Source organism: Sinocyclocheilus rhinocerous, unplaced genomic scaffold (assembly GCF_001515625.1).
Source record: "Sinocyclocheilus rhinocerous isolate Xijiao unplaced genomic scaffold, SAMN03320098_v1.1 scaffold422, whole genome shotgun sequence".
NCBI lineage: Eukaryota > Metazoa > Chordata > Actinopteri > Cypriniformes > Cyprinidae > Sinocyclocheilus > Sinocyclocheilus rhinocerous.
In genome coordinates, this window is record NW_015639767.1 from 963,119 (window position 1) to 976,525 (window position 13,407).

Below are 13,407 nucleotides of genomic sequence, written 5' to 3' on the forward strand. Positions count from 1 at the left end.
ATGTTGTTGTCTCTGTGACAAATTGCTTATGTTCCTTTGTTTTGTGTTTACTGGAGAAAGAAATATTATGCATTATGGACTCATATTTTAGCCTGAAGCAATGGTTTTGAAGTTAAAATGTCTTAATGATGGATTTGTTTCTTACAAACACGCAGCTTTTCTCTTCATAAGACATTAACTGATGGACTGGAGTGTTGTGGATTACTTGTGGATTATTGTGATGTTTTTATCAGCTGTTTGGACTCTCATTCTGACGGCACCCATTCACTGCAGAGGATCCATTGGTGAGCAAGTGATGTAAAATTAGATTTTTAAAGCTAAATTTCTCCAAATCTGTTCTGATGAACAAACAAACTCATCTCCATCTTTTCAGCAAATTTTCATTTCTGGGTAAACTACTCCTTTAAGTTGCTCTTCCTACGAAGAAAAGAATATTACAAAATTGAATCTCATTAACTTTATTGACAATGAGATATTTTACAATACATAATTTTAGTGATACAGATTCCTTTCTGATCTCCCAGTGTCACTTTTTTGTCTGAATGCCGAGTATAGCCGCCTCAGCTCTCTGGTGTGACTGAAGAGTGAGCTGCAGCCGCCAGTATCTGAGATACAGCCACATCAGACTCCCATTCCTGCGCTCATCTGTGTTGAGATACTCGGCACAACTGCGATCATTCTTAAAAATATCCCTGAGACCGTCCTCCATCTCCAGATGTGCAAGAAGGGGCTCTTTAGCCGTATGAACCAGAAGGTCCTTCTCCACCTCCACCCTCCTCACACGGGGCACCAAAATACTGCAAAAGGCCCTCTGCCGTTCCACCAGCCTGTACTCTACGTTCTTCAGAGCCAGTGAAGCCCCCCGCTCTCGCTCTTTCTCCTTTTCCAGGGCCTCGTGGAAGAGGGCGCCACCAGGTCCTGCGTAACGCAATCTAGATTTTTCGTTTTCTAGAGCTTCACGTTCCAACCTCATGCCTCGACGTTCCTCCCCGAGCTGCCGACTCTGGGAAGCCAGGGCTTGACGGTAGCCATGCACCCGCTGCTTTTCTTTCTCTAGATCAAGCTCGAGCTGAGCTGTTTCTCTGTGGTTTTCAGAGAGCGTCTGTCGGTATTTCACATCCAGGTCCTTCTGGATTGTCTCTATGGTCTTTTCGTACTTGACCTTGGCCTCCTCGATTTCCTTTTGAGACTCTTTGGACCAGATCCATCCTAAAACATAACACAAGGCAAAGAAAAATAAAATATGAAATGCAATTGATCACAATTTACATGCTACTGAAGCAATAGCGTAGTGTAGTACATACGAAAGGCAGCGAGTCCCAGCATGGGCACCAGGAGGGCATAGTTCCACTTGCTGCTGTCACCACCACCCTGCCTCTCTGGCCTTATATTCCAGTCCTGAGGATCATTCAGGTTATTCATGTGGACTGCAGCTGGAAAATAAAAGCATACTTCTATATCAAACATTTGACCAATATGATATAAAAAGGGAAAGGCAACTGTACATTCTGACATTAAATGACTGAAAAAAGCAACTGCCTAATTTTAATTTATAGTGATGCATTACTATCCTTATGCAAACTGAAAGTTGCATTCTCATTCAATTCCTAACTAGAAACTTGAAAAGCGCAAGACCTTCCTTGTTGAAATATGACACTTCCTGTTTCCACGACGTCCATACGCGATTTGGCTAGTAACTATTCTTCTAACAAAGAATATTTACCATTAGTCATGCAAGCACAATACATGTTGGCAATACAATAACACATCAAATGTCCATGTTACCTTGCAAGTATTCAAAGCACTCGTCCTTTATCAAATAGGGTCAAATAGTCGCTTACAGCATACATAGGTAGGGCTGAAGCCTGCGTCAGTGTTCTTGGACAAAAAATATCGCTTATTTATAAGTGTGAGGGTTATATTCTATACAGTGGCATTTACAGTAAATAACTCCACCCAGCTTCAAAGCATATGCGTTTGTTTTTTTGGACAACGCTAACCGACAAATCCCCCCCACTGTGGACAAACATTGGTACGGTCCCCACCGAAGCTGCGAAACCGGCTAGCGATTCATTTGAACCGAATTGCTCGGATCTTTTCAATCAGTTGGTTGAGCCTGATAGCTTTGAACGCGTATACCGCGCGTTTGCATTTGGCCTACATGTATTCACACAACTATCTTTATTTTCAATTACGTGTTAAATTAAGTGGCAAATGCTTAAATATTTTATTTATACGAATGACTATATTGTTTAATTTTTCGTTTATAATTAGCCTACTATTAATTAATTGATCAAGTGAACGAAATGCATGCCCTGTTTATTTCACTATAGGATAGTAGCCTAAGCATTTATATACATATTTTACGTTAATATCGTTTGTGCGTACTTGGTATAATAACATAGCATAGCTGATGGAAAAACCGAATAAGCTGAGAACTTAAGTAAGATTTGTTTAAGTGAACCGAGGATTTGGTTGATGGTGCGAAAAGTTCCATGACTGTTTTTATGAGCTGAATCATTGCTATAACAAACTGACCAACATATGCGATTACAATAAACAACTTTTAACTAAAACCGAATCGAGTCAATACGCCGCGCCGTGAAGCCGGGGGAAAGAATCACTGAATCATTTAAACTGTTCGAAAGAACCGATTCGTGGAAATGAGTCGGACTTCCCATCACAAGCGCTTGCGTATTCATCAGTCAGAAATCGAGCAACATGGCCGCGGTGTGCGCTGTCTCCCGTGTCCTCGGAAGAAAGATTGTGTCATCTAAAGCTGTAAGTCCTCTCGTAAACTTTGCATTTTAATGGCATTCGGCCAGTGCAGGCCGACAGTTGAACTGCGTTATACTTGGATGTCGCTATAGTCTATTGTAGCCTGGTGTGTGCTGGTTTTGTAACCATCATCTGCTGTGTTAAGTAACACTGTTACATAGTATCAGTACCTCTAGTATCAGTACCTCTGTTACATGAGTGTACGTTTTATGTGATGGTGTTTTATTAACAGAGCTTGCCTTTTAGCAGTGAGGGTTTTTCACCTAATGTATTGTGACATTTCATAGAAGTAAAGTTTAGATAGTTTGTATACAGTAATCCATTGAAGGTCAAGCAGGCAGCATTAGCATTAGCCATGTGATGCTGAATGCTCATGCCATTATATTAGATATTATCAATTTTTAAGTGTCTGGATGCATGATTTTTATTCGATCATCAAACAGCTGCATAATCTGTATAATCACCGAACCTATAATTTATTTGTCTATTACAATGAAGCAATAACCAGACGTCTCACTGTTATGTCACCAGAAGAGACCAGAATGCATTTGATTGTTTGTCACTATGTTGTGTTGCAATTTTCTTATTAAAAATGGAAAACATTTGTCATTTACTAAAAGACTGTCAGACTTACTTATTGCAGATTAGATTTTTTTCTCACCTATATTATACAAAAAATAAAATCAAGGAAAAAAAATCAAGCACATGGGTGGTGAAGATGAAAATAAACAAATTATAAATTAACTCTAAATTGAAATGTTGAAACAATCATTTTCTTTGAAGCTGCTTTGAAACGATATGTTTGTCTATACAAAATAAATGTGAATTGAATAAATACTCAATAAATGAAGGTAAAGCAGTGAAATGTACAAACATAGATAAACATCACAGATGTGATTTTGCTTGTTTTTAACTATTAAAATAAAAAAAATTTGCTGCTTCATCCAGCTGCCAGTGGTGTGCCAGACGAGCAACCGCAAGTTGCATTTCTCCATCTATGGAAAAAGGGGAGATGCAAAAGTCTCAGATGCTGTAAGTATATACAGTATGCTACTTCCTCGTTTGGTTTCAGTAGTTTTCATTTTGCATGCAGGATCTAGTATTGACAGTTATACGCGTACATGCACCACCATTGCAGGCTATTAAGGTAGTTGTCACTTTAAAGAACAACATTAGATGTCACAGACTACTAGCCTTGTGTGATCAATGTGTTTTTGGTATTTCTCCCCTCAGATCTCCACTCAGTATCCAGTAGTAGACCATGAGTTTGACGCTGTCGTGGTGGGAGCCGGTGGCGCAGGCCTGCGTGCAGCTTTCGGTCTGTCGGAGGCCGGTTTTAACACAGCCTGTGTCACCAAACTTTTCCCCACCCGCTCACACACAGTGGCCGCACAGGTTTGGAGATTTCCTCCTGCATTTCTCCTTGATTTTCTCTTGCATTTCTCCTTGTTATAATTTAGCAACAAAACAATCTGCTCTCTTATACCCTCTCATATACTGCAACAGCATAATCTGTCATCTGGATTTATACTAGTTTTTATAGAACAGGTTTTACTGATCAGGAACAGATTGAATGGGAATCGGTTCTTTAGAACGTCTGAGAGCAGCGCAGTGATTTTCAGTTAAAGAAGTCTAAAGTTCACAGAAAAGTTTAACCTTTGAAACTACACCTCTGATATTCTTACACCACTTTGAAAAAAGAAAAGCGCTAATAAGTGTGTTGTTTTAACTAATAGATAATTAATATTCTCTTAAAATATATATGTGGTCTCAATTTATGACTATGAATTACAAATATTTAATTATGACTATATATATATGTATATGTGTGTATAATATTTATTCATTTATATTTTTGTATTTTTATATTTGTGTGAGTGTATATTTTATTGTGTGTGTGTGTGTATATATATATATATATATATATATATATATTACACTCTCACAGCAAAGTGTCATTTCTTCAGTGTTGTCACATGAAAAGATATGATAAAATATTTACAAAAATGTGAGGGGTGTACTCACTTACTTCTGTGAGATACTGTGTGTGTGTGTGTGTGTATGTATATATATATATATATAAGTAAACACTTGTCTTTCTTTGTAAAGGTTATAAAAGTGAAGTGTTAACCTATTTAATTTATTTACTTTTATTTATAAATTTATTTATTACAATTTATTTAAAATGGCTTATAACGTTCTTGTTTCTTTTTCTTTATAAAATAGGGTGGGATTAATGCTGCATTGGGCAACATGGAGGAGGACGACTGGCGTTGGCACTTTTATGACACAGTGAAGGGATCTGATTGGCTGGGAGATCAGGATGCCATTCACTACATGACAGAGCAGGCGCCTGCTGCAGTGGTGGAGGTGAGAGACGCTTACAGAGCCTGCTGCTGTCACCTTTACTGTCAGGAGATTGGATAAGAAGACCACTTTCTGACCTCTTGTTTCCCTGTCTCTAACTCAAGCATTACTTAGCCTCAATATGATTGTGATTTCCATCTCATCAGCGGTTGTTGTGTCTTTTCAGCTGGAGAACTTTGGTATGCCGTTCAGCCGTACCGAGGAAGGGAGGATCTATCAGCGTGCCTTCGGAGGCCAGAGTCTGAAGTTCGGTAAAGGAGGTCAGGCTCACAGATGCTGTTGTGTGGCGGACAGGACGGGTCACGCTCTTCTTCACACGCTCTATGGACGGGTGAGTGAGAGTCTGTGGATGTGATTTGGGCTGGGGTTTCTTAAAATGTTGAGAAATCGAGACATAAAATCTTAGCAGAAATTACAGGCATTCTGTCGGCTGTGCCAAATTCAGCTTGAACTGGAACACCTGTCTAATTGTGTCTGTTGGTATCTAGTCTCTAAGGTATGACACCAGTTATTTTGTGGAATATTTTGCCCTGGATCTGCTGATGGAGGATGGAGAGTGTAAGGGAGTCATTGCGTTGTGCATGGAGGACGGATCCATCCACCGTTTCAGAGCCAAGAACACAGTCATTGCCACTGGGTAAGAGAAATGATCTTGTGTTATGTCTTAAAGGGATATTTAACTGAAAAATGAAAATTCTGTCATTTACTCACCCTTAATTTGTTCCAAACCTGTATGAGTTTCTTTTTTCTGCTTAACACAAAAGAAGACACTAGGGCCTTTCGCACCGCGGGAACCTTTTCATAGTACCAGAACTAATTGTGGAACTACCCACTTTTTGGCGTTTTCGCACCGCCGGAACTGGGTGCGATTTTAGTACCGGACTGCCTTTTTCGAGAACCAAATTAGCTCCTACTCCGGAGCAGGGTCTAACCAGCACAACTGGTACTCCCCGTGACGCAAGTAGACATTGATTGGCCAAACGCGTACGAAAACGCCCTCACCCGCCATGATTTAAAACGCCGTGTAAACATTGTGTCAACTTATTTCGGAAGTATGGAGAACAGCGATTAGATGGACGGACGCTGAAGTGCAGGCACTTGTAGCAAATGTAGCACTGCCAGTTGTCGTTGGAGATTCTTAGTCCGCCTTTCCGTTCTTTCAATCGCTTTACGTATACGTCAACTTTCCATGTCCATTATTGTGAAACCCGCGAGACACAACAAAAACACAGCTCCGATCACAGCGTCCTCCATCCTCCTGTTGTTAACGTTGTTCTTCTTTGTTTTCGTTGTTGAACGCCGCACACAAATGACGTCGCTGTCGACTGGTTCCTAGTAAGTTACACACTGTAGAATGCAACCCTTTAAATGGTACTGAGAAATAGTTCGCGCAAAATCGTCCCAGTACTTTAGTACTGTACATTTAGTTCTGGAACTAAAGCGGTGCGAAAGGCCCTAATCTAAAGAAAGTGAGTAACCAAGTAGTTGCTGGCCTCCACTGACTTCCATTGTATGGGAAAAAATAGGAAGTCAATGGGAAACAGCAACAGTTTGGATGCCCACATTCTTCAAAATATCTTTTTATATTTTGTGTTCAGCAAAAGAAAGTAATTCATACAGGTTTGGAACAACATGAGGGTGAGTAAATGATGACAGAATTTTCCATTTTGGGTGAACTATCCCTTTAAGCATTCAGCAGTGTTATTTTAGTATCGTTTATATACTATTAAAGTGTTCATTAATATTTTGAATTAGCTTTTATTTTTATATTTTCACTTTTCGTTTTATGTGCTTTTGTCATTTTATTAGTGCTATTTTTATTTCAGTAAGTATTTTAGTACACATTATTTCAGTTAGTTTAGTTTCCAAGACAACATTTCTTTAAGCTCTTCATCTAATATTTATATTCTATTTTATTTCAGCTTTATTTTTATTTGATTATACATGTTTTATATTTTTAGTTTTAGTTAAAAGGATAAAAAAGATTCTTCTTACAATAGTTTTACTTGCATCTTTAGAAGTTTGTTTGATTCTGTTTGAAATAAATTATTTGAATTTTTATATATATATTTATTGTTCTTTCTCTGCAGTGGTTATGGCCGCACATACTTCAGCTGTACATCAGCCCATACCAGCACAGGAGACGGTAATGCCATGGTGACCCGTGCTGGTCTGCCCTGCCAGGATCTCGAATTTGTTCAGTTCCACCCCACAGGTGAGCTTCATCTTTCATAAGCCTGGAAAAGTCCTTTAGAATGCCTTCACTGTCTATTAAAGAATCGTAAACAAATCTTTGCCACTGTTTGTGAGGGAATGGCTTACTTACTTGCAGTTTATAACATGATTATGTCTCATGTCACATCAGCGATATCTAACAGTTATATATTATGGCCGTGGTTATACTGTTTCTTTGCAGCGTTTATGTGTGTCTATGTTGATACTTGATCATCTGTGTTATAAATATCCAGCCCTCAGCCACCCTATGTCTGGTTTTAAATGACCTCTGACATAATTCTCTTAGGAATCTATGGAGCCGGATGCCTGATCACAGAGGGTTGCCGTGGAGAGGGAGGAATCTTGATCAACAGTGAAGGCGAGAGGTTCATGGAACGTTACGCACCCAATGCTAAAGATTTGGCCTCTAGAGACGTGGTCTCACGGTCCATGACCATCGAGATCAGGGAAGGAAGGTATAATATACTTAATTTTTACTATAATATTAATCTGCTATTTTGTGCCCAGAACACAGTCACCAACTTGGACTAAAAATTACCCCCAAAAGATCATGCCATTATTGTTTTAGATGAGAAAAGCATTGAATAGGCATTACAAAAAGTTGCTTTGTAAAGAAATATTTTGTATTAACATTGTATTAATATTTAAAAATGTGTATTCGTATATTTTAATGAATATTGAATTTTGATATACAGTATATATTTATACATGCATATACACACACACAATGAAATGATACTCTGAATATGAAACTGAAACTGCCAGTAGGTGGCGCCAAGTAACTGTCTTTAATAAGTGAGTGATTCAGTCATGCATTCAGCCGATTGGAAGCAAGTGACTGTCGTTCTGAATGAGTTTCCACCCTGTTCCCTACAGAGGTGTTGGGCCAGATAAAGACCACGTCTACCTGCAGCTCCATCACCTTCCACCCCAGCAGCTTGCTGCTCGCCTGCCCGGCATCTCTGAAACAGCCATGATCTTTGCTGGAGTGGACGTCACAAAAGAGCCCATCCCAGTGTTACCCACCGTCCACTACAACATGGGCGGCATCCCCACCAACTACAAGGGACAAGTATTCATTTTTCAGCATCTCTGAATATTGCTAGTGCTTAGATTAGGGATTTGAACAAACTCTGAATTTTTAAGTGTTTTTTGTCCTGCACTGTTTGTTGTAGCGCCAGTTATTACAGTTTTGTATTAGAACTGTATTTGTAATAGAGTTACACTAAAGTAAATTTTGTTTTATTTTAAAGAAAGGGGGATAAGGGAACAAAATGGTGCAAAATCTTTAAGACCCTCAAAATATACATTTATTTATTTATTTTCAGATTTTTTACAATTATGTTTTAGCCATTAAGCCATTAACAGAACAATGTTCATGTTTCATGTATGGAGTTACCATTAGGTGTAAAAAAAATATTTTTGTAATATTATCTATGAAGTTATATTCATGTAAAAAATGTAGCCTTTTCACTATATTTCTCACACTTTTGGGACTACATTTTGTTGATAAATGCCTGTTGATCAATTTATTTCATCTGAATGTGAAAGTTTATGCGAGTAAAATGAATTTATTTTGTGTGTGAACTTTTCAGAGTAGTATTTGTTGTTTTTTTTAGAAATAAATATGTAGGTTTCATAAATTTTGACTTTTTTGAACAATCATAAGTTACAAATTTGATGGGATTTAATGAAATTCCATTCATTCCAAAGGGGTTAATACTGGTAATAGTGATTCTCAGATTATTACTAATTTAAATTATTATAAATTTCATACAGTGATGTATTCAAATAAAATTTCTCATCAATATTAAATGTTTTTTTTAGTGTGGGTCATGTGTAATTTGTCATTTCAATTTCAAATTTTTTTAATTAATAAAAAAATAGCAAATGCAGTAATAACATGGTAACATTTAAAACACATTCACTCTTTAATAAGAATTTGCTGATCAGATACAATATGGTTTTAGTTGAGAAAAATATTTACGTTTTTAAAGAATTAATATTAAGTTATGACTGTTTTATAAAATACAGTTTCTTTGTTTCCAAACAGACCCAGAATGTGAAAATAGTATACAGATTTTGATTGCATTATGATGGTTACATCATAACGTAAATGTTCAAATCACTGTGTGGAAGTGATTCTCTTGAGAACATGACACCAATATTCTCTAATCCTCGCAGGTCATCACTCATAAGGATGGAGAGGATACGGTGGTGCCAGGCCTGTACGCCTGCGGTGAGAGTGGCTGTGCATCGGTGCACGGTGCCAACCGCCTGGGTGCCAACTCACTGCTGGATCTGGTTGTGTTTGGACGCGCTTGTGCCCTGACCATTGCTGAGACAAACACTCCAGGTAGCTTCAATACACCCTGAAATGGTGAAGGAATGCTCCAGTTGCTATTACATTACCTGTTTTATGGCATCAGTGGTTATTTGTTAATATATTTTTTATATATAAAACAGTTGTGTAATGGTTTCATCCTGTCTCATAGGAGAGAAGCTTTCCCCTTTGAAACCCAATGCAGGAGAGGCGTCTGTTGCCAATCTGGACAAGATCCGCTTTGCTAACGGCAGTACCAGAACCTCAGAGATCAGACTGAATATGCAGAAGGTACTTCCTAAGAGAATCATAAAGTTATGGACTGATCAAATGGATGATCTCAAGGGGTCATTATAAGATACTCATTTCAACAGAATTGAATCTCGGTTTTGTGTTTTTCTTTTGGACCTCAGACCATGCAGAGTCACGCTGCTGTGTTCCGCACTGGAGACATCCTGAAGGAAGGTTGTGACAAGATGGACTCCGTCTACAAGTCACTGGATGACATCAAGACATTTGACAGAGGTCAGAGAAGACTGGCACAGGAGAATTGGACAAATTAGGAACAAAATACCACAACAAATACCTTAAAGGGATTGTTCACCCAAAAATGAAAATTAGCCCATGATTTACTCACCCTCAAGCCATCCTAGGTGTACAGTGGGTACGGAAAGTATTCAGACCCCCTTAAATTTTTCACTCTTTGTTATATTGCAGCCATTTGCTAAAATCATTTAAGTAAATTTTTTTTCCTCATTAATGTACACACAATAACTCCACACTCACGTACACCGTTCAAATGTTTGGGGTCAGTACGATTAATACTTTAATTCAGCAGTTATGCATTTAATTGATTAAAAGTGACAGACTGGACTTTGTTCAAAAGATTTTTGTTTCAAAATATGCTGTTCTTTCTATTCATCAAAGAAACCTGAAAAAATTGAATGTACTTTGTGCTGCTGTTATGTCCTCAGGCATTGTCTGGAACACTGATCTGGTGGAAACTCTGGAGCTGCAGAATCTGATGTTGAACGGAGTGCAGACGATCGTCTCCGCTGAGGCCCGTACTGAGAGCAGAGGAGCTCATGCCCGCGAGGACTTCAAGGTGAACTTTCTGAAACCAGCATGCTTGTTTAAGGACAACATTTTGTAAATTTACAAAGCTGTCTGATTTTTTTATCTGAATGTAATCTGTAATCTGTAGTCTTGCAGTTTAATGGAATAGTTCATCCAAAAGTAAAAATTTGCTGAAAATGTACTCATGCTCAGGCCATCCAAGATGTAGATGAGTTTGTTTCTTCATAGGAACAGATTTGGAGAAATGTAGCATTGCATCACTTGCTCACCAATGGATGCTCTGCAGTGAATGGGTGCCGTCAGAATGAGAGTCCAAACAGCTGATAAAAACATCACAGCAATCCACACCACTCCAGTCCATCAGTTAACATCTGGAGAATCCAAAAGTTGCGTGTTTGTAAGAAACAAATCCATCAAGACGTATTTAACTTCAAACTGTTGCTTCCGGCTAAATAAAAATGAGTCCATAATCCATAATAAATTTTCCTCCAGTGAAAAAGAATGTTTTGGCTTTTAAACAGTGCTTGATGATAATTTCTCTCCTGATTAAGGTGAGAGAACTTTTTCCACTGTAAAAAAAAAAAAAAAAAAGCAATATTATGGATTATGGACTCATTTTAGCCGGAAGAAACGGTTTGAAGTTCAAACATCTTGATGGATTTGTTTCTTACAAACACGCAGCTTTTCACTTCACAAGACATTCATTGATGGACTGGAGTCGTCTGGATTACTTGTGGATTATTGTGATGTTTTTATCAGCTGTTTGGACTCTCATTCTGACGGCACCCATTCACTGCAGAGCATCCATTGGTGAGCAAGTGATGCAATGCTACATTTCTCCAAATCTGTTCCTATGAAGAAACAAACTCATCTACATCTGAGATGGCCTGAGGGTGAGTACATTTTCAACAGATTTTCTTTTTTGAGCAAACTATCAACTGTCATGCTGATAATATGTTTGCATCTTTAATGGTTTTGTTACCCTGTGTTTCTTACAGGACCGTGTGGATGAGTACGATTACTCTAAGTCTCTGCAGGGACAAGTGAAGAAGCCTTTCGAGCAGCACTGGAGGAAACACACACTGTCCTATGTGGATCCCAAGACGGGAAAGGTAAATATATAATGAATCCTCTGGTTCATTGTGAGAATGTTTTGCTATTGTTAGCTTTCCGTTCATTTGTTTACCTTTAAATCTTTCTTTATAGTCCGCATACAAGAAAAAGCGTATGTTAATATAATGTACAAACTTGTGTTTCAGGTTACTCTGGAATACAGACCTGTGATTGACAACTCTCTGAACGCAGAGGAATGTGCTGCCATTCCCCCTGCAATCCGCTCCTATTAAACACATCCTGACTCCGCCCTTTTGCTTATTTATAATCAGCCAATAAATAAATGAATATCTTGCATTTGACAAGCTGCACTTCAGTCAAATATGACCACATAAAACTCTGTGAAATATAAGAGCAAATAATAAAACTGCACTAGTCAGACTCCATGTTAAAGATTCAGCTGTGTGATATTGGTGTATCTTCTCTAAAACGCATCCATCACATTTGCTCTAAACCATGCTGGTGAGTAAATCATTAAATATTTAATATTTAAATGTCGAATGATTGTCATTATACTGTCAAGAAGCTCTTTGCACCTTGTGAAAAATAGATTAAACTAGTAAACAACTTGACAGTTTGTGATGCTAATGCAGTGTACGGTTTCACATTTATTTGACCTGGTGGCATTTCATTCTCAAATACACTCACAACTCATTTGTATGTAAAGTTCTGTACGTCTTGCATGTTTTATTTTGAAGGTTCTGTTTAAACTCAATAAAGATGATCCGGGTGATAATAATTGGGTCTGTGATATTGACTAAAATGTATTCTTGTTTGCTGGAGAGAGAAAATCGGCTGGAAAGTCCAGTGGGTTAAATGTTTACAATGTGAAGTGTGCAGTGGGAAAAAAAATGCATGAGTATTTGTGTTGACTACATCATAATTAAAAAAATACTTAAGCATTGAACAAGTAATTACATTGCAATTATTTCTAACTGCAGGAATGGTTAGCTGTTGTAAAGTACTCTTGCCTGTGGATGGCAGCTGAGTTCACAAAAAAAGCTCAGGCCTTAGTTATCTTGACAAACTGCAATGACAAGATTGTGTCAACTATGTAAAACATTAAAAAATACTTTAAGTAAAACTTTAATACCTTAATACATAAATGAGAATTTTATGTTTTCCTTAAATACTCTTAATTTAAAAAAAAGAATGAAACAAAGAAACAAAAAAAAATATTTTTATTTTATTTAAAAAATGGATATATAACTTAATACAACACTTGATGTAATTGTTATGCCATTATGTAAACATGCTAATGCGACACACATTTGTAGAGAAGCACTTATATAATGTACTTCCAATGAAGAAACGAACTTTATTTGTAGACATTTTGGCTCGACTGGTCCTTTACCCGAGCCAAAATGGCGTCAGTTTCAATGCTCGGACAGTGTTGCCAATTTGGGGATTTTGTCGCCAAATTTAGCTACTTTCTCATCGTAGCTGCGACTTTTTTTTTTTTTTTGCGACAAGGGGCTATTTTAGCTATATTTAAAGGGGGCATATGATGGGTT

General features: G+C 37.8%; 2 protein-coding genes across 6 annotated transcripts in view; one reads left to right on the plus strand and one right to left on the minus strand.

Annotated features, from left to right (window-relative positions):
- The window catches only part of ccdc127b (coiled-coil domain containing 127b), a 4,951-nt gene extending 2,926 nt beyond the window's left edge, over positions 1–2,025 (minus strand). Inside the window, exons 1-3 of one of the 5 annotated variants that reach the window (XM_016567455.1) lie at positions 1,724–1,772; positions 1,305–1,433; positions 710–1,209 (exon numbers count right to left, since the gene is read on the minus strand). In XM_016567455.1, the coding sequence (XP_016422941.1) occupies positions 710–1,209; positions 1,305–1,433; positions 1,724–1,769 (675 nt within the window). In that variant the 5' untranslated portion in view covers positions 1,770–1,772. The other 4 variants (XM_016567457.1, XM_016567456.1, XM_016567454.1 and 1 more) reach the window with 4 other exon arrangements.
- Positions 2,026–2,690: 665 nt separating this feature from the next.
- On the plus strand, positions 2,691–12,465 carry sdha (succinate dehydrogenase complex, subunit A, flavoprotein (Fp)). The gene is made up of 15 exons (XM_016567427.1): positions 2,691–2,781; positions 3,727–3,810; positions 4,012–4,173; positions 5,005–5,148; positions 5,312–5,476; positions 5,634–5,782; positions 7,236–7,360; positions 7,667–7,835; positions 8,257–8,452; positions 9,565–9,736; positions 9,876–9,994; positions 10,117–10,228; positions 10,678–10,808; positions 11,779–11,892; positions 12,040–12,465. Exons 1-15 carry the CDS (start codon positions 2,722–2,724, stop codon positions 12,124–12,126), a joined length of 1,989 nt encoding a protein of 662 aa, XP_016422913.1. The 5' UTR covers positions 2,691–2,721; the 3' UTR covers positions 12,127–12,465.
- The last annotated feature ends 942 nt before the right edge of the window (positions 12,466–13,407 follow it).